This window comes from Danio rerio, chromosome 4 (assembly GCF_052040795.2).
Source record: "Danio rerio strain M-AB ecotype USA chromosome 4, GRCz13ab, whole genome shotgun sequence".
Taxonomy (NCBI): Eukaryota; Metazoa; Chordata; class Actinopteri; order Cypriniformes; family Danionidae; genus Danio; species Danio rerio.
In genome coordinates, this window is record NC_141024.2 from 37,699,147 (window position 1) to 37,720,507 (window position 21,361).

The window sequence follows — 21,361 nt, forward strand, 5'->3', positions numbered from 1 at the left end:
AATTGATCATATATTAATAATATAATAAGCCTGCACTAAATGTGCCTGTGATTTTTGTATTTTATTTGTTGATGTTCTCTCACAGATGACAAGTTTTAGTAAATAATACTAATATATTACAAATTACTCTTTTAAAAAACTACACTGAGTACTAGTTAATTACTTTTGAGAAAAACTCAGATTTTCATTATGGCCCTTTTTAAGAATAAAACTATTTAAATGGTTTAACTGCTTACATCACAAGGCTACATATAGGAATTTGCATTAACAAAGTATGGTCGATTTTTCCTTTCATGACATTGACTCAATTTCAATAGTACTGGCACAACTACCACATACTTTAAAGGCCATAGAGACACTTTTTGTCCATTTGTAAACAATACTTCCAAGCTTTGAAATGTTTAATTAAAGTATATGATGAAAATATTTAAATTTGGAGTTTTATTTACATATTGTACACTATTGTCCTATTTGCTCATTGTTGTCTATACAACATTTTATTTTACACTTGATCTTAAACTGAAATAATTTTACACAAGGACAAGGACACTGTCAGTGATAAAATAATAAAACAAATGACTTCGTTTCACTTGAGGTATTTGAAATATGACGACTCTACATTTCTCAAAGCAGTGCTTTAAGAGCCTTATTGTTTATTTTGATAAATGTAACAAATTGTTTGACCTGTAATGCCTGCACAATTTAGTGATGCTTTAAGACCAATCAGAACACCCCTATTATGTATATGTGGCAGGAGGGAAGAGTAGGGATTAACAATTTATCCACAAAGCAAATCCGACTACGCCACCTGAGAGGTTTTCTCCCAGGAAATAGAAATTGGCTTAAACCTTACTCTTAGGCCACACAGGTTCAGTTCTCATATGGATAGGCAAGAGACGTGGGTATAGTATAAAAGTACAAAATTTATTTTCAGAATTTGTGGCAGATTAAAATGGTCACATTACATTCTCTTAACATTTTGCCAGCACCCCCCTCCAACACAACTGCAGTAAAATAAAACAAAAAAAGAAAACAAATTTATAGAAGACAACAACAACGTTATTACAAAGTAAATATGAAAATGAAATTAACCGGGGAAATAAATTGAATAAACTAACTTACAGGGCTGAGGTCACACAGGGGGGGGGGGGGGGGGGGGGGGGGGAATCACCAGTGCTCCGTTGTGTTCCAAAAGCACACTTCCACACACACACACCACACTAGATCCACACACTCCACACTTCCCAAACTGTCCACAGCAAAAATGTCAAGTGCAGTGACACCACCACCACCTCAAGATCCTGCACCCATGGGACCTCAGTTCCTGCAAGGAAAATCAAAATCAATATACGGGATAAATTATACAAGAGTAAAACAAACAACAAACCACACACAAGAAAAGAAAAACCAAATACAGCTTCTGTAGTTTCGCTATAGAAAAGCAAGATTCACACAGAACACAAAACTCACTCTTTTGCACACCGAATCACACAACCAAACAGAACAAAAATCACAAATTATATAACAGTAGCAATAGGAGATAGTAGTAGCAGGTCGTAGTAACAACAGCAGTAAATAGAGCAGGTAACAGTTAGTCGTAGCAGTTAGCAGTAACTGCAACAGTAGAGTAGCAGCAAGCAGATAGTAGTAACGGGTAGCAGTAGCAGCTTGTAGTAACTGCAGCAGTAAATGTAGCAGCAGCAGATAGTAGTAGCGGGTAGCAGTAGCAGCTAGTAGTAACTGCAGCAGTGAATGTAGCAGCAGCAGATAGTAGTAGCGGGTAGCAGTAGCAGCTAGTAGTAACTGCAGAAGTGAATGTAGCAGCAGCAGATAGTAGAAGCAGGCAGCAGTAGTAAACAACAGGAGTAGTTCTTTCCACTAGAGATCTCAGGATAGCAGAATCTTTCAAACACAACCGGAGTAATGTTACAGATGCTAGATCTTTATTTATAATCGCCCAGGACAGAGAGGGAGAATCCAAGCCGGGAGTAGTACACTCATGTATTACGAATTAGTCATCTCCATTTATGCTACAAGCGAGCTGAATGGGTGGCAGTCATTAACTCCATGGCAACCAACAGGAAAACCAACGAAAAACCAGGCTGAAACAGATGTCAACAAACGCGGAACAAGAAAGCCGCCTTTCTGGAGCTGGAGGTGACACATCACCTAACACAGCCAACCGGCTCTAAAATAGGCAGCACTGGCCCCTGATTGGTTGTTATCAACATCAATCACTACCACTTATCCTATACACGGTCACATATAAATCACATAAATACCTCATCCAGAAACATTTCTGGCATAATTATTTTGTCGTAAAGAAATAAAAAGTTTCACCTTTGCTAAAAGTTCTGGTAGTATAATATAATAACAGTGTTATTTGCAAACTCTAAATAGCGAAATCATATTAGCAGCCAATGACTATCAAAGTACAACATTGGTCACAGTCAAATAAACAGTGTTAATGTTGTTTTTAAGTCATACTTGCATGCTAATTCTGATCGAATATTCAAAATTAAATGGTAAACAATATAGAGACTTCTAAATGAACGAATGTGTGAATATAAAAACAACTTTACCTTTATAACTCGCCATCGGGAGAGAAGAGAGTGAAACGTGTTTATAAAAAATGTAAAATATATTACAATTTGTTTATGAAATAATGACTGTTTTGGTCTAATTTAGCAGCAGAAAGAGATCCGATGAATCCAAACAAAGATAACAAATTTGCACGTCCCCAAGTGTCTGGCTCAAGAAGTTCTTGTAACTCAGAAAACAGCACTTCAGGATCCCTATTGCTTTCAGACGATCTGGTGTGTACACCTAATGACAAAACAGCTTCTCTGACGAGTTTTCCATTGTCATGTCTTTTTGACCTAAGGGTATGAACCTAGCTTTTTGAAGGTCACACTGGATTGTGCTGCACAGCCAACTTCAAAGAACTGCATCAAAGACAACCCAGGTGGGACTTGAACCCACAATCCCCAGCTTCGAAGGCTGGTGCCTTATCCATTAGGCCACTGGGCCATGTCACTAATTTCTATCAAGTATCTCTTGTATGCCTTTAACAAGACTCTTCTTCAGGGCTTGTTGGTCTCGTGCTATGATTCTCACTTGAGGTGCGAGAGATCCTGGGTTCAAATCCTAGATGAGACCTATGTCTGTCACAGAAAAAGCAGTGGTGATGTGCTGTGCTGTCTAGGGTGTTTATATGTTAATTGTAGCACCTTCAGCTGTGTTTTCAGTTAATGAACATGTTGTGGACTTCTGATCTAAATCAGTATAACTTGTACGATTATACAGACAAAAAAGAAGCGTCCTATCGGATTTCTTTGAAGGATTTCAATTAGAATTATGATCATATTTTGCAACCATTCCTATAGGATTGTTTTAAAGTACAATACATAAAAATCCTTTAGGATAATTTCTACAACATTTTAATTGGATCCAATTTATATCTTAATTAAGATATGCTTTTCTATTGTCTCTCTTAGCCTATTATACAATAGTTTTGAATGTTTAATGCACAAATTTCCAAACTAACATGTCTATACCAAAAACATATACAATGTCGCTAGCCCAAACTGTGGGCTGGCCCACTCAAAACAGACGTTCACTGTGGGCCCATAGCAAGTCCGCACAAAGTGTAGTGTATATAGCCACAATGGGCGAAGTATAGGTATACTATCTGGGTCAGAAGTATGTCCTATGAGCATGCTCTGTGGGCATTTAGTAATTAACAAGTTAGGTCCCACTAATACTAAGTTGAGTCCAGGCACAAAATGTGCCTATAAGGTCCCAGTAAAGCCCTTTTATGCAGGGCCATTGTGGCTTTAACACAAAACAAAACTAGTTCACTTCTACTATGTAGCAAAATAGCACAATATCACTTCAAATGCATAATTACATATCTTGAAAGCATAAAGTAAAATCAGTAATAAATGAAGCATCTAAAAATATAAAGACAACATGGACTATTTTTCAAAGGTTTGGGACAAAACTGCTTTAGTTTATAAAAATGCAGATATAAAAGTAACCTTGTAAATAATTATTCCTTTTTAATATGTTAGCTTTTCCATTTGAATATGTTAAAATATAATTTATTCCAATGATGTTAAAGCTGCATTTGAGGCATTTGTGTCCTAAATAAAATAATTTGAGACAAAACAACAAAACATATAAAAATATACTTAGTTAAAAGAAAAACAAAGTAAGATTTTCATGTGTGTATTTGTACCTTAAAGGGTCACGAAACTCCAAAACACATTTTTTGAGCTGTTGACAATCATATATGTGTCCCACACTGCTAAAAACACTATTTGGAGACAAATATTTCACTAAAAAGTGTAAATTGGTTGTTTTTGCGTTATTTCAAGCAAATTTGTACTTCCGGTTTGAAACAAATATTTGAAGCAGCGTCTTAACCATGAGATAATAGTGTGTATTCAAGCGTGCAGACTGGATGTCTGTGCCAGAGTGTGTCTTATTACATCTTACAGTGCGGCTCGAAGGACATCTTTTGCATTCAGAGCTGCTTTCGTGAAGAGATCATCGGCAACACTGCTCGAAGTTTACCATGGAGGTGAAAAGGAAGCTCCCTGACAAGGAATTGAACCCAGGCCACAGCAGTAAGAGCACTAAGTCCTAACCACAAGACCACCAGGGAAGGCCTGGCTAAAGGTTGCCCTCTAGCCTAGCTGTGGGCCTCCACCCAGGTGTGCTGCAGCTGCTCTGACAAAAATAACTCTAACGCTTGCAACCTCCTCCTGGAGAAGAGAAAGTCTCAGAGCCTGGATCACAGTTCTTCTATGGAGGGACTGTCACATGCTCTGTGTAAAAGCATCCTATCGACACCACAACTTGCCATGACAACAAAGCACAGCATGCGTTGAAGGAACTCCATGTTTACCGGTCCATGTCCTCTTTCCAAACAGCATGCTAATGAGCACTCCTTGAACAGTGTGTGCCAGTGGCGCAATGGATAACGTGTCTGACTGATCAGAAGATTCTAGATTCGAGTTTTTGGCTGCTCTCAGTCAGTGCACTGCAGTTGCAGTTTGCCCCTGCCAGAGTTGTTTGGTTCTACTTTGGAGGTACCACTTAGAGGTCATCCAGCCGACTTGCTGTGTAATCTCCTCCACTTGTAGGTCTCTGAGCTGCAGCAACACCTAAGTGCTCTGACACACAGACACAAAAGAAACCATTGCTTTTAACCTACTCTTGAAGAGGAGAGAGTCTCCGACCCTGGATCTCAGGTCTTCTATGGAGGGACTGTCAGGAATCCTGTAAGAGCATCCCATCCACACAACCTCTTGCCATAAAAACAAAGCAGAATGTGTGGTGAAGGAACTCCGGGTTGACAGAGTCTTGTCCTTGCTTCAAGCAAAGTGCTAACAAGGTGCTGAACAGAGTGACGGTGGCACAAAGGTTAGCGCTTATGACTACGGATCAGAAGATTCTCGGTTACGGAAACCAAGAAACTGTGTATGAGAGAGTGCGTAAGTGTATGAGTGGCACTTGTGCAAGCGGAGCAGGGACGTGCCAGCGATCAGAATGAACTGGAGTTTGTGCCAAGACTGGGTTTCAAGAGTGGCAGTTCCCATATGGTCTAGCGGTTAGGATTCCTGGTTTTCACCCAGGCGGCCCGGGTTCGACTCCTGGTATGGATAGGCTTGAGTGCTTTTGCTTCAGTCCTTTTTGGCCAGCGGTCGGTCTGCAGCTACCTTATAGGATGTGGTTGTGGAACTGCCCCATAAGCCTTCGATAGCTCAGTTGGTAGAGCGGAGGACTGTAGGTGGGATGATGGCAATCCTTAGGTCGCTGGTTCGACTCCGGCTCGAAGGACATCTTTTGCGCTCAGAGCCGCTTTCTTGCCTTCGCCAAGTGAGTTAACCACTCCTCAAAGTTCAGCATGGAGGTGAAAAGGAAGTTCCCTGACCGGGAATCGAACCCGGGCCGCGGCGGTGAGAGCGCCGAATCCTAACCACTAGACCACCAGGGAAGGTGTGTGTAAAGGTTGGCCTCAAGTCTAGCTGTGGGCCTCCACCCAGGTGTGCTGCAGCTGCTCTGACAAAAATAACTAACGTTTGCAACCTCCTCCCGGAGAAGAGAAAGTCTCAGAGCCTGGATCACAGTTCTTCTTGGGAGGGACTGTCACATGCTCGGTGTAAGAGCATCCTATCGACACCACAACTTGCCATGACAACAAAGCAAAGCATGCTTTTAAGGAACTCCATGTTCACCGAGCCGTGTCCTCTTTCCAAGGACCATGCTAATGAGCACTGCTGATGCGGACGGGGCCACTGGCGCAATGGATAACGCGTCTGACTACGGATCAGAAGATTCTAGGTTCGACTCCTGGCTGGCTCGTTCAGGATTTTTTTGCGTTGCTCTCAGTGCAGTGCGGTCGCGGTTTTCCCCTTCCGGAGTTGTTCGGTTCTACTCTGGAGTGAATCGAGTTTCTGGGGCTGCCAGCACAGAGCCTGTGGGGTGCTCTCCTGGGTTCAAAGGCTGCCCCAACCGCTCTCATGTCTTGGTCCCGTACATCCCTCAGGACTTCCAGAAGAAACCAGTACAGCCACTCTCCTGGGAAGACAGCAGTGACAGCTTGTAAACCAAAATGTTTGCTGTGAGGCTAAGGCGTTCTACTGCAGCACAGATACGCATTCAAAAAGCATACAATATTCAAAAACAAAGTGCCAACCTAAAACAAGATTGAAGTCAAAATGACCACCTCAGACAAGTGTGAGCAATGTTTCAGTCTCTGTTATACGTCGGCATATATGCCACACAGTGCATACGCTCATACTACTGAAAAGGAAGTTACCTGACTGAGAAAGGTATAAATAGAAATCGGAGCCTGCTCCAAACGACCTGGTCAGCCCCAAGTGGGCTGTAAAAACCTCCTGGAGTTTTCATTCATTTAATGTCTGGTACAAGACACTGCGTCCAACCAGTTATGTTTGAATGTCAAACCTACCCCAATCCTTAAACCAACCTCACAGTTTCCTGCTGTGTTTTATCAACCTCCCAACCTACCCCAACTCTTAACCCAACCTCACAATAACAAACCTCCATGTGGGTTTCATTGATTCAATGTCTCGTACATGGCACAGAATACAACCTATCGCAGTTTATTAAAATCACACCTACCCCAGCCCTAGGCCCAACCACACGGTAACCTGCTGTGTTTTATTCAATTTTACTCCTACCCCAACCCTAAACACAACCTCAGAGTAAGCAGTTTATATATTTTTTTATTTTTATGAATGTCTACTACAGCTACATCAATCGCAAACCCAGCCTACGTGCGGTATAAGTGCCTACCACTTAGAGGTCATCCAGCCGACTTGCAGTGTAATCTCCTCCACTTGTAGGTCTCTGAGCTGCAGCAACACCTAAGGGCTCTGACACACAGACACAAAAGAAACCATTGCTTTTAACCTACTCTTGGAGAGGAGAGAGTCTCCGACCCTGCATCTCAGGTCTTCTATGGAGGGACTGTCAGGAATCCTGTAAGAGCATCCCATCCACACAACCTCTTGCCATAAAAACAAAGCAGAATGTGTGGTGAAGGAACTCCGGGTTGACAGAGCCTTGTCCTTGCTTCAAGCAAAGTGCTAACAAGGTGCTGAACAGAGTGACGGTGGCACAAAGGTTAGCGCTTATGACTACGGATCAGAAGATTCTCGGTTACGGAAACCAAGAAACTGTGTATGAGAGAGTGCGTAAGTGTATGAGTGGCACTTGTGCAAGCGGAGCAGGGACGTGCCAGCGATCAGAATGAACTGACATCTTTTGCGCTCAGAGCCGCTTTCTTGCCTTCGCCAATTGAGTTAACCAATCCTCAAAGTTCAGCATGGAGGTGAAAAGGAAGTTCCCTGACCGGGAATCGAACCCGGGCCGCGGCGGTGAGAGCGCCGAATCCTAACCACTAGACCACCAGGGAAGGTCTGCGTAAAGGTTGGCCTCAAGTCTAGCTGTGGGCCTCCACCCAGGTGTGCTGCAGCTGCTCTGACAAAAATAACTAACGTTTGCAACCTCCTCCTGGAGAAGAGAAAGTCTCAGAGCCTGGATCACAGTTCTTCTTGGGAGGGACTGTCACATGCTCGGTGTAAGAGCATCCTATCGACACCACAACTTGCCATGACAACAAAGCACAGCATGCGTTTTAGGAACTCCATGGTCACCGAGCCGTGTCCTCTTTCCAAGGACCATGCTAATGAGCACAGCTGATGCGGACTGGGCCAGTGGCGCAATGGATAACGCGTCTGACTACGGATCAGAAGATTCTAGGTTTGACTCCTGGCTGGCTCGTTCAGGATTTTTTTGCGTCTCTGTTATATGTCGGCAAATATGCCACACAGTGCAGACTGGGCCAGTGGCGCATACTGTCACCTGTAAGTTGTGGTTATTCTTGGTTACACCGGCCAATCACGTTCTGAGTTGGAACCAAGATTTTTTTTAATTCTTGGTCATGCTGGCCAATCACGTCCCGAGCTGGAACCAAGATTCACCCTATTCTTTGTTACGGCAGCCAATCGTGTTCCGAGTTACAATGAACGCTATGGCCAATCAGAGCCCTTATACCATTCAAGATTTGTACTGTTATAACAGATTTCGTTGCAGATTAATTCGGACAACAATTGCAAACTAAGTATTTTTATAACAAGTTGGTTTAAATGAATAACCATTACAGTAACGTTGAATACTACACTGTTAAAAATTGTCCCGTTAAAAAACAGTAAAATACTGCCAGCTGCAGTTGCCAGCAATGTACTGTTATTTTACAGTATGTCGCTGTAAAAATACATGGACTACATTGATTTACACAATACTCAAGTGAACTCATTTTGCTCACTGAAAGCAACTGCCTCAACTTGGTCAACTGCTGAATGAGTTTATGAGGTAATGTGCTATATATGCTTAGAAGCATACTTATAATGATAACTTATTTTAGTTAATTAGAAAAGTTCGGTTTAACTCTAATGTCTTATTTTTCACAACAGCACACAAACATGTAAATCTGGAATCACCAGAGAGATTCTGACTTCATCAGCAACTAAACAGCCGCTATCTTTAAATAGAAAAAAACCATGCAGAATAACATCAGCAGTTCATTGTTCATCTTTAACTCATACACTGGCTCTACTCTCCTCCACAACGGTGACATACAGAAGAAATTAGCTTCAGGTCTTACAGTAAAATACTGTTTTTTCCTTGATTTAACAGTAATCTACTGGCAGCTGTGGTTGCCAGCAATCTACTGTTTTTTTACAGTCTACTTCCGTAGTTTAAGTTAACAGTATATTACTGTTAAAATACATTTTACACTGTGTTTTTACCTCTCACACCTTTAACCCTTAAAAACCCCAGAGCATATACTTCAGTTTTTATTGAAGTGTCCACACTACTGAGTGTTCAAGAAACATGTAGCAAAGCTGAAGTAAATTCATTAATTAACTGACTAATTAAATGATAATGGAAGATTAACAATGAATAAATGAAGAAATAGTGAAGGGAAAAAACAAGAACAGAACATACAAAACTTTAGTCACAGCTTTATAATGAAATAACCTGAAGAACAACAAATGATTAAATCATTTAAATGATCAGCGGATGATTAAACAACTCTACAAACATCATCACCAGCTACACTTATTACTTAATACATGTTTTTTTGTATAACATCTACTAAAGTTCTTCTTGAGAAAAAGTGAAAGTTTTACGTCACCATCATGGAGAACAGAGTTTGCTTTAGTTGGGCTCTTAGCCCTGTCATTTTTAACATTTATATATCTTGGCTGCTGCAATTGTTAAGAACTTAGTTTATAAAGCTCCTTTGTTGTGGCAAGCCAGCCAAAAACCTAAATAAGATCTGGTGATGTTCATGTTGCTATTAAATGGCAGAGTCTGTTCTCATTTCGTATAATAAAATTTACTGCTCCTATTCAATGTTAAATCTATTGTTTTACATTATATGTATATATATATATATATATATGGCAATGATTTCTGGAAGTTTTTAAGAATATCTTGGACAATAACACTGCTCTATGGTGTAAATCGCACTCAAAGAGACATCAATAATCAGCATATGAACCTCAATAATGGTGACAACAAATTTAACAAAATTTAACAAAATTAACAGTTTAACTCACAAACAGGCAACTGAAAGTCTAAACATAAACAACAGCAGAATCAAACACAAATAAAGAAAACTGTTAGACCATTATACAACATTTATTTATACCGCAATGCATACTGGGATATTTGTACAGTGCCACTCCCAGCATGCATTGCAGCATGAAACATTTGAGATGTTACCATTGTTGAGATACAAGGTCAGATTCATGAGGTCTGAGTGTGTATTTGTCATAACTGAACTGTTTTTGTATGTTATTTCTTAACTGTTAAGTAATTACGGAGATATCTTTTCTGTTTTGTTGGACTATTTCTCACTTGCCTTAGTCCACCCCAATTCAATAATCGGTCAGGAGTCAATTAATCAAAATCAATGAATTTGTTTATCGAGCATAAGTGAATAAAGCGAAGGTCAGGATCCTGGGCTTTTGAAGAACCGTCAGCCAAGCAGTCTGGATGTCCAAAAGCTCTCGAACTCTCTCGACTCCCTCCTTTTATCCATCAGCAGCGTTCAATCTTTTTGGCCACTCCTCTGATCAGTTACCCCCAATCTCTATTGTTGCCATCAGCTGTTTTCAGGCAGAATCATCTCTCAAAAGTATGTGGTCTGCACACACAGATACCTCTGCACACAGAAACAAAAGGGCAGGTGAAAGTATCACTTCTCCTTGACATACTTGACACTACTGACATCTGGGGTGCAGCAAGCAACTGTAGCAAAAAATCATCAAAGCACAGCTGAGCATCATAACTTCCTTATAGAATTATCAGGATAATATCAATTTTATTAAAGCATCATACATCACGCATACACAGAGAGCAGTATAAAAATGCTGCATCTACCACATCTGCCTTTCCTCCTAGTCCTGTCTATGAACTCTTGACCTGTGTATGCACCCATCTAGGGGAAGCACTTTTGCAGATCTGTCTCCAGCCAGCACCCACACACAGCTCTTGTGGTTTTAGCAGTTAGTTAGAAACGCATTATTACAGGGGTTAAGTAGAAGTATGCTATATCAGGAGACATCATCATATCTGACAAAAACACATATTGTAAATTATGAACAGTGAGGCAAATGGGAGTATATTCCTCCAATAGCAAAAATATATCAAAAGAAAAGAGTGATTAGTAAGACAATAAAGCAATATTTTCCTCATCTGCTCCAGTTCTCCTTTCTGTGTAGAAAAGTCACACGTCACAGCTGCAACCCAGACAGGGACTTTCTGCAAGACTTGTTTGTTACAGATTTAGTTATTTGACATTATAGGTGTGGAAAGTTCCTGTCTCATTTTAAGGTCAAACAGAATGTCTCATCATATCATTGCGTGGGCTCATTAGATTATCATGGTTCAAGCAAACACATGCATTATAAGCATGAGCACATATATATCATTCAAAAGAAACATTAGACTATAATTTTATTCCTTCACTCTCCAGTGTGGATCCTCATGTGGTGATTAAGGGATGACGATTGGCTGAAACTCTTCCCGCATTGAGTGCATGTGAATGGTTTCTCTCCAGTGTGGATCCTCATGTGGTGATTAAGGGATGACGATTGGCTGAAACTCTTCCCGCATTGAGTGCATGTGAATGGCTTTTCTCCAGTGTGGATTCTCATATGTCTATTAATGTCTGATGAGCAGCTGAAACTCTTCCCACACTGAGTGCATGTGCATGGTTTCTCTCCAGTGTGGATCCTCATGTGTTTATTAAGGTGTGCTAAGCAATTGAAACTCTTCCCACACTGAGTGCATGTGAATGGTTTCTCTCCAGTGTGGATCCTCATGTGTAGATTAAGGTATGATGATTGGCTAAAACTCTTCCCACACTGAGTGCATGTGAATGGTTTCTCTCCAGTGTGGATCCTCATGTGTATATTAAGGTGTGATGAGCGGTTGAAACTCTTCCCACACTGAGTGCATGTGAATGGTTTCTCTCCAGTGTGGATCCTCATGTGTAGATTAAGGTATGATGATTGGCTAAAACTCTTCCCACACTGAGTGCATGTGAATGGTTTCTCTCCAGTGTGGATCCTCATGTGTATATTAAGGTGTGATGAGCGGTTGAAACTCTTCCCACACTGAGTGCATGTGAATGGTTTCTCTCCAGTGTGGATCCTCATGTGAATCGTAAGTTTGCTTTTGTTTGCCAAACTCTTTCCACACTGAGTGCAGGTGTAACGATTCTTGTCTCCCCTTTTCAAAATACCATCAGTCTGTAAATTCGATTTTTCCTCAATTTTGACATGATGTTCCTCCTCTTTACTCCCCTCATACTCTTCAAATAGGTCTGAAATAAAAAAAAACATTATTTTTCACCAAGTCTTAAAAACTCTCATCAAGAGCTGAAACGTGTAAAGACACATTGGCTACACACACTGTAATTTTGATGCACAATAAATGTAAAATGAATCAGATCATACTTAGTTTGGTCCATTAACGTGTACACATTTAAGCAGATTCAATTCAATTCATCTTTATTTATCTAGTGCTTTTACAATGTAAAATGTGTCAAAGCTGCTTAACAGAAGTTATAGTAAATTGAAACTTTCTCTGTGTTTCAGCAAACGAACCAATATTTGGGGACATCTTATTTTGACATATTCTGGGAAAATGCTTTGAAATAAAAAATAAATAAAAAACCTCAATACACTTTGGGCAAATTTACTCCCTTTTCGTTATATTCTTGGCTGTTTTTTCTCAATTGGCCTCTATTATAACAACATTTTTTATTGCAAAGCTATGACAGCATATAATCATGCATTAAAAATTGTTGGTGTTTTCTGTGATGACAGTCAACATTGTTTAATTGGTCTCCACCCATGGGATGGCAAAAAGGCAAATGGGTGAGAGTATAAAGCAGGGGTCACTAATCCTGGTCCTGGAGGCCCGGTGTCCCTGCAGAGTTTAGCTCTATCTTGCCTCAACACACCTGCCTGGATGTTTCAAGTATACCTAGTAAGACCTTGATTAGCTTGTTCAGGTATGTTTGATCAGTGTTGGAGCTAAAATCTGCAGGACACCGGCTCTTCAGGAACAAGTTTGGTGACCGCTGGTATAAAGGAAGAAGAGGAGAGTTGAAGAGGGCAGCATTATGTGGTGTGCGAAAAAAAGAGAAGTTGACTGAACTGTTGCAGTGCGGGGAAACGAGTAATGACACCGGGTCGAGACGAGCAGTGTAAACGTAATGACTGGCTGTGAGAAACAAAAAGTGAAAGTATGTATTGAAGCAACGAAGCAAAGACAGCTGTCTTGTTACTAAAGTGCTCGTGACGTCTGTGAACGAGTGCATCACCAAAGACTTCAGCGCAGTGAACACAATCAAATTAGCGATTTATCTCACCTGATGGAGTCAGCTGCCGACTCACCGGCTGGGTTCGTCAACGCACTCAATCTTCACATCCACACCTCCACATTCGCCATTCTCCACTCATTTCCCCTGACCCTCCGCTCCGTGGGTAAGAAGCAAAAGTTTTTGGGGTTTTTTTTTGCCCAAATTCTTCTTTTATTAATTTTGTTTTGTTTTCTCCTTGTACTATTATTATTAGTATTATTTTTCCCCGTTTTCAAATCTGATGAATCTGTTGGCCTGAAATCATTTGCATTTTATTTTAAACTGCATTGTATTTAAATCAAATGAACATTTTCATATTAGTCAATAATATTACTGTTTTAATTTAAAAGCTGAATAAATATAGATTTACACACATTTACTCAAGCAAATAAACAATTAATGATGGGCTAAAAATCTGTAGATTTCTGCGGCAAAATCTGCGGAATTCTGTGTGCGCAGATTCTGGGTGGGCCTAATAATGAGCCATCAGACAGGTATGTGACTAACTGTACGTTCACACCGAAAGCGGCGAGGGCGTCAATGTAGCCGGAAGTCATTTATTTTCAATGAGAGCCGGCAGTGATAAGCAGCGAGGAGTGGCACGTCTTTGCGGGTGTGGGCGTCGAGGAGAGTTGAAATCAAGTCAGCTTTATGGTAATGAGCTATGACGCAGTTCGGCGGCAAGCAATCAGAATGTAGAAGTCCACCGCTTGAGAGGAGTCCAGAGAACACAGTTCTCCTGTGAACTTTGGTTTCGACCACAGTTGTTCCCAAGGGTTTATTTATTGTGGTCGCCAAATTTATAATTATTTGCAATGTTTCTCTACTGGAACATATTTTAAAATGTTACTGGCGAGCTACTGACGTGCATTAATGTTGTAAGTTTTTTTTTTTTTTTTCTTAAAAAAAACTGAATGTCATGCGACAATACAAAACAGTATTGCTGCTTCAGGATATTTTAGACATATGGACACACTGGATAATTAAGTGAAGCAAATCCACATCACATGCAACTTAATCTCTCATTGTTAAACAAATTTGACAATAAGTGAGCAACATTTTCACGCTAGAAAGTATGGTTTTATGCGGGAATGTAACTGATAAGATATGCTGCAACGGCCCCTTTAAATACGAGATCAATGTAGCGAATTTTGACGCTCTCGCCGCCACAGCTAAAGACAGGCAGCGTTGTCGCCAGGGCGGTCAGAGCGACCTTTGACGCACTCGCCACTTTCGTTGTGAACGTACAGTAAGGGGGAAAAAAAAGTTTATTTATATATATTTTTTTTGATTGCAGTTTATTTAAAATATATTTAGTTATCACACAAAACAACTTGATACACTTGTGAGAGTCAGTAAACTGTATACAACTCTGTAAACTATATAATATAGCAATTCTACTGATAAATACACTTTACGTATAACTTAAGGCCTGCACTGGAATTTACACGACACATTGTGTACTGAAGACACATTCAGAGCAAATCAACAATGTAAATATAAAGCGTGTGAGATAATAAAGGGTGTAAGGTTTGTAAAAGCGTGAGCATCACATGGTTTTAGCTGTGGTCCAGATTCATGAAAAATCTCAGAGCCTGTGGAGCCATGTCAGCATCAGTCTCTCTTATTCACATCTGAAAAAAATAAGCAATCTGATTACATAAACTACATTATAAACATTTTTTTGATGTTCACTGATACTAGTACTGAATTTACCTGTTGTCATTGTTTGTGTACACAATAAAAACTAGACACTTAACAGATTCAATTGATGTATTGATCTGATCTGTACGATCAAAACTAAAAGTTTAATTCAAGTTCTTTTTGGCATTATGAGGAGAAGACGCATAAAAATGTGTACAAGCGATCTTCAACCCCCTTATGTAAGAGTCTAATTGTTGTTCTGAGATTGTATGTAATACGGTCTACAAACTTTTTGTGGGTGTTGAAGCTGGCCTCTGCTGATGAAACTGCAAACTATCTACAGTAAACTTTCTTTTAATTGAATCTCTAACTCCTGCTCTTCTTCGTCTGATTTTTGGGATAAAACTGTTGGTCCCCTGAACTCCATATAAAAGACAAAAACTTTTTGAACAGGCCTATCTAAAGGGTTAATGCTGCCAACTGATGATCAACAGTAAAAATAACATGTTTTACCTCTTCCCAACAGGGAAAACACCAACAACCTAGAATCCATGATTATTTGGTGTCATGGCTTTGTGGTTAAAAATGTGGTTATAATAGAAGTCAATGGGTTAAAAACAGCCAGGAACACAATGAAAGGGTGTAGGGCTGCACGATGAATCATTTTACTTTCACAATAACGATATTTGTGGCCCACAACCAATAATTAAATATTGTCATTATTTTACAGTATAAACACCAAGCCGTTATTTTAATGAGTGGAGTTTATGGATTGTAGCGCAACACAAGCATGAGGTGACTGTGTCTAGATTGCAAGTGTTTTTTTTTTTTCGAGGAATGTAATGATGATCAGGTAGCCTTTGCTCCTGTTCAGTCCAAACTTCCCAAGGTAACACAACAAATCTCATTAACTACCTTAAAAACCATCTCAAAGTTGCTGTCATCAGTAGGTTATGCCGAGTTCAGCCTGCATGATTTTAAAAGTAGTCGTGTCACAGATGTTTTCACACTGCATGACTATCTGGGCAAGCGTTTCGTCGCTGCTTTGTTTACACTGCAAGATGGATCGGCGACAGGGACTTTCACATTGCATGACTTTACTATAGGAAGAATCGCAACAACTTCGTCCAAACTACGTCTCACAGCCAAAAACACGTAGTATATCTTTTGTTATTAACTACATAATGAGAAAGAAGCCTTTAATGGGGTAGAACATGTACATGTTTGCTCACCTGGGTTTAAAGGGAATTAGCCATTTCTCCTCAACGTTGATAAAACTAATTTCTTTCTGTATGAAACATCAAACAGACACGGTTGCTCCTGTCTAACCTCCACTAGTTTTTCCTCCATTTTGTGGGTCCAAATAAACCGAAAAAGAGCGCTTTTAACTTCTCCCCCAGCCTCCCACTGGCCTGCAGCAGGTATACACACACGCACACACAAGTGAATGCCGCTCTCTCATTGGCTGTAGGCGATCGCTGATGTTATTTTCAGTCAAAACTCAATTCACACGGCATGATTTGAATCGCCGACAGCTCCAGATATTTAGCACGCCAAATATCTCACACGCATCGGTGACTCATCGGCGATTCTCTCAGATCGCGTCTTTGATAGTTCATAGTATACTGTGTGATTGTCACTCACGTGCATGAGCACCGATTTGCCTGTGATTTCAGGCATTTGTCTGCGATTTCTCAAAACCTGTGGGCGAGCCAAAATCGGGGCTAAAATCACGCAGTCTGAACTAGGCATTAATAAGCTCAGGACAAATCTGTTTTGCATTTTTCTATGCATTACTAACATTACTAAACATTTAACAAAATATTCGCAGAGATTTAGACATTTTTTCCTGACGCGTTTGCCAGTCATGTAGACAGAAGACACAATCCAATTGTTTCAATGAAAAATAAAAAGTCACTGTGGCCCTGTTCACGCGGGTATTCAGGTTAGTTTTCATCAATCTGATGCAACTTTTATTATTTATAAGAAAAGAAAACGCAATTTAAAGTTTCAGATTTACCTCAATTTTTTAAAAAGACTATTTTATGCATTAAATAACGAAATAGATTAATTTACTAATTTCCTTTATTTCCGATTACCATGCACTTTATTCAGTTTTACAGTTTTTTTTTTTTATATATATATAATTATTTTTTAGGGGTTTTCATCTTTATTTGGATAGGACAGTGGAGATTTTACAGACAGGAAAGTGTGGTTATCATAGATAGGGACCGGATCAGCAAAGGACCACAAGCCAGGAATCAAACTCGGTCGCCGTGAGCACCTTGGTGCTATGTTTCAACGCACTAACCCCAAGGCTTTTGGCGCAGACAGTTTACAGTTTAAATAAGTGTACAAGCTTTTTTTTTTAATAATCGTTTAACAAATATTTAGCACATTGAAAGTAATTAAATTATCTTGTCTTTTGTTTTAAAAATGTGTGCAAAGGATCAGGAATTGATTGCACGTGCATTGCTCTCATGCCACGTTTTCAAGGATAAATTTGCGTCCGTGTGCTGCTTTGAAAAGAATAAAATTATTAAAAAGCACATTAAAGACTATACACATAAAATAAAACAGTCACAATAGTGTATCTTATGGAAAAAAAAACACCAATTGACGGGGACTGCTTTTGGTTTTTATAGAATCAAGCAGATTTTAAAAAAGTCTAATTTGCAGAAAAGAAATGACAAACATTTTGCAAAAGGACAAACTTAAACATATCGGCACTGTTAAAAGAACATTCTACTTTATATATTCTTTCGACTCCAATACAACAGCTAAAGCCCCAGTCAGATCACATGATTTTTACTGTCATTAAGTCACTACATCAGATCATACAATTTTTTTTTTCTTTTTAAATCTTGACTTGTCGTTGGTAGCAAATGTGCCAGACTATAGGTAGGTTGCTATATATATATATATATATATATATATATATATATATATATATATATATATACAAACATACATACATACACACACACACACACGTTGCTATATATATATATATATATATATATACACACACATACATACATACACACACACACACACACACACACACACACACACACACACACACACAGACAGTTGAAGTCAGAATTATTAGCCCCCTTTTAATTTTTTTTTCTCTTTTAAATATGACCAAAATGATTTTTAACAGAGCAAGGAAATTTTCACAGTATGTCTGATAATATTTTTTCTTCTGGAGAAAGTCTTATTTGTTTTTGCATGTTACACTTCAATTAGTACAAAATGCAGCAGCCAGAGTTCTGACCAGGTCTAGAAAATATGATCATATAACCCCAATTTTATCCTCCTTACACTGGCTGCCTGTTAAGTTTCGTATTGAATTTAAAATATTACTTCTCACCTATAAAGCTCTAAATAATCTAGCTCCTGTTTATCTAACCAACCTTCTGTCTCGCTACAAACCAACTCGCTCTTTAAGATCTAAAAATTCAGGGCTTCTGGTAGTACCTAGAATAGCAAAATCAAGTAAAGGAGGTCGAGCCTTCTCTTTCATGACTCCTACACTCTGTAATAGCCTTCCTGATAACGTCCGAGGCTCAGACACACTTTCCCAGTTCAAAGCTAGATTAAAGACCTATCTGTTTAGTAAAGCATACACTCAATGCATCACCTAGCGGGTTCCACACAGGCTTCTGCATCTTGCTTATATACACTATGAACAGCAGCTACGCTAATTATTTTCTTTATTCTCTATTTTCACCTGGGGATACTCATCCCGAGGTCCTCAGATTATGCGGAGTCACTGATTGGATTCAAGACCAGCGACGAGATGATCCCAAGGATTCCATATCCGGTACCAGGCCATATCCTGAGCTGCTGCTGCGCTGATGGTCGTGGGGAGTGGAGAACACGAGTCTGATTGAAGCGACGCTCCAGGGACAGACGAGTCTTCGCTGAGGCCATTTTCCAGCCTCAACCATGGCGAAGGAAGCTCTGCACAAGACTTTTGGCCAGCGGAGAAATTAAAATGTTCGTGCCCAACTGAGTCTGGTTCTCTCAAGGTTTTTTTTCTTCACTCCCATCAGGTGAAGTTTTTTTTCCTCTCCGCTGTCGCCACTGGCTCGCATGGTTCAGGATTGGTAGAGCTACGCATCTATGAATTGGCTCTTCAGTGTTTGAACTCTCAGTAATGATTAAATCACACTGAACTGAGCTAAACTGAACTGAACTTAAACACTAAAACCTGAACCACACTGTTCCAGTTACTATGACCATTTATGTGAAGCTGCTTTGACACAATCTACATTGTAAAAGCGCTATACAAATAAAGCTGAATTGAATTGAATTTTATTTTGGCTAGAATGAAAGCAATTATTAATTTATTAAACCCATTTTTTTTTTCAATTTTTTTTTCCGACAATCTACAGAACAAACCGTCATTATACAATAACTTGCCTAATTACCCTAACCCGCCTAGTTCACCTTATTAACTTAGTTAAGCCTTTAAATGTCACTTTAAGCTGTGTAGAAGTATCTTGAAAAATATCAAGTAAAATATTATTTACTGTCATCATGGCAAAGATAAAATAAATCAGTTATTAGAAATAAGTTTTTAAAACTATTATGCTTAGAAATGTGCTGAAACAATCTTCCCTCCGTTACACAGAAATTGGGGAAAAAAATAAACAGGGGCGCTAATAATTCAGGGGGGCTAATAATTCTGACTTCAACTGTGAGTGTGTGTGTATGTATGTATATATGTATATATATATATATATATATATATATATATATATATATATATATATATATATATATATTATATATATTTATATATATATATATATATATATATATATATATATATATATATATAATCTCATTTTCAATTTGTTTGTTTTTTAAATATTATTTTAATCTCAATAAACAACTTGCAGACAATAAAAATGCATTTTATTTAAAGGCGCCTTTCATGACGCTCAAGGTCACCGTACAGGACAGCTAGAACAATCAGTTCAGGTAAAATCAGAATAAAAATAATAGCAAAAACAAAACAAACTTAGCAAATTTAGCATATTTAATATTGGGGCTTCCACGATTTTTGACATATTTTAAACCAGGGTTTCTGCAGGTTTCACCAAGTTAGATTAATTAAACCTTTATGAGAAATAGAGTTAAAATGACCTTTTTGAATGAAAAGTTGAAAGTTGTATTGAGATGAATTGTTGGTGAGTGTATGGGTTTTGGCGAGATTGAGTAGGAAAACATGAACAAAGAAAAATTAAGACCTTTAAAAAGAAAAGGTTTAAGACCTACAACACAATATTTCAGTAAATTTAAGACTTTTTAAGGCCTGAAATTTGGATTTTGGAATTTACAACGTTTTAAGACCCCATGGAAACCCTGTTTAAACACAATAGCCCTGGTAATTAGTTATTATAATAATGATGTAATTCTAACTCAGATACTATCTGTGAGAACTAGTAACAACTACTAGAAAAAAGTTTAAACCCATAAAGTTGATGAAAAAAAAGGGAATTTTGATCACCGTGACATATTAGTACAAAGTACTAAGCCAACATTATCACTGTAATGGCAGATATCTTCTATGAGAATACTGTAGGTCAAATATCGTCAGCTCAATTAAACTTCTCTAAATGTACTGTTTTTGTTTATTTTATATAGCGCCAGTGCTCAAGGATGCTTTACAAACAGAAGGAGAACTAGAAAAGCAATAACCTTAAGAAGGTAGAGAAAATGGAAGACATAAATAATATGTCATAATATAACATTATTATGTATTATTTATGTAATAAATAATACATAAAAATAATGATAAAAAACATGAGAACAAGTAACAAGAAATAAACTCAATCCTCTTTCAATGAGTGCTAATGTGCATATAAGAGAACTAGGCAGCACACTCAGGGCTGTAAGATGGATTTAATTTACTATTGTTAATATTAATCTGAATGAGGATGAAATGACTGAGTTGGTCTTTGAGAGTGAAAATCAGTAAATATCATTTAAGATATCCAACCTGTTTGTTCCTGCAGATCTTCCTGTTTGACTGTGAATGTTTCTTCAATCTTCACATCTTCACTCTCCTCTTTAATAAACGCCATCTTTATAACAGTGTGGAGATCAGTCGCTTCAGCAGGAGTTTTTCTCTGTGTTTGGACACTTTATCCTGTTTAAAATGAACAAAACAATAAAAATGTCCTGTTTAAATTAAATAAAACAATGAACAGAAACAAAATA

The 21,361-nt window shown here is 38.8% G+C and overlaps 2 protein-coding genes and 5 non-coding genes across 11 annotated transcripts in view; 2 read left to right on the forward strand and 5 right to left on the reverse strand.

Moving 5' to 3' along the window:
* LOC141381693 (uncharacterized) overlaps positions 1-2,130 on the reverse strand; it is an 835,171-nt gene extending 833,041 nt beyond the window's left edge. Inside the window, exons 1-2 of the mRNA XM_087249487.2 lie at positions 1,805-2,130; positions 1,123-1,677 (exon numbers count right to left, since the gene is read on the reverse strand). The gene's annotated coding sequence lies outside the window, so the exon portion shown is untranslated. The remainder of the gene's footprint in view (positions 1-1,122; positions 1,678-1,804) is intronic.
* Positions 2,131-2,957: 827 nt separating this feature from the next.
* trnar-ucg (transfer RNA arginine (anticodon UCG)) lies at positions 2,958-3,030 on the reverse strand. The gene has a single exon. It is a non-coding gene; the product is annotated as a tRNA-Arg (tRNA).
* Positions 3,031-5,760: 2,730 nt separating this feature from the next.
* Positions 5,761-5,847, forward strand: trnay-gua (transfer RNA tyrosine (anticodon GUA)). Its single transcript is given in 2 exon segments — positions 5,761-5,797; positions 5,812-5,847. It is a non-coding gene; the product is annotated as a tRNA-Tyr (tRNA).
* An 85-nt stretch (positions 5,848-5,932) lies between these two features.
* On the reverse strand, positions 5,933-6,004 carry trnae-cuc (transfer RNA glutamic acid (anticodon CUC)). Its single transcript has one exon. It is a non-coding gene; the product is annotated as a tRNA-Glu (tRNA).
* A 1,875-nt stretch (positions 6,005-7,879) lies between these two features.
* Positions 7,880-7,951, reverse strand: trnae-cuc (transfer RNA glutamic acid (anticodon CUC)). Its single transcript has one exon. It is a non-coding gene; the product is annotated as a tRNA-Glu (tRNA).
* Positions 7,952-8,246: 295 nt separating this feature from the next.
* trnar-acg (transfer RNA arginine (anticodon ACG)) lies at positions 8,247-8,319 on the forward strand. Its single transcript has one exon. It is a non-coding gene; the product is annotated as a tRNA-Arg (tRNA).
* Positions 8,320-9,551: 1,232 nt separating this feature from the next.
* LOC137491105 (uncharacterized) overlaps positions 9,552-21,361 on the reverse strand; it is a 698,540-nt gene continuing 686,730 nt past the window's right edge. For all 5 annotated transcript variants that reach the window (XM_087249321.2, XM_088650515.1, XM_088650514.1 and 2 more), the window contains 2 exons: positions 21,141-21,290; positions 9,552-12,436 (listed from right to left, as the gene is read on the reverse strand). In XM_087249321.2, coding sequence (XP_087105447.1) covers positions 11,574-12,436; positions 21,141-21,225 — 948 coding nt within the window. In that variant the 5' untranslated portion in view covers positions 21,226-21,290 and the 3' untranslated portion in view covers positions 9,552-11,573. The remainder of the gene's footprint in view (positions 12,437-21,140; positions 21,291-21,361) is intronic.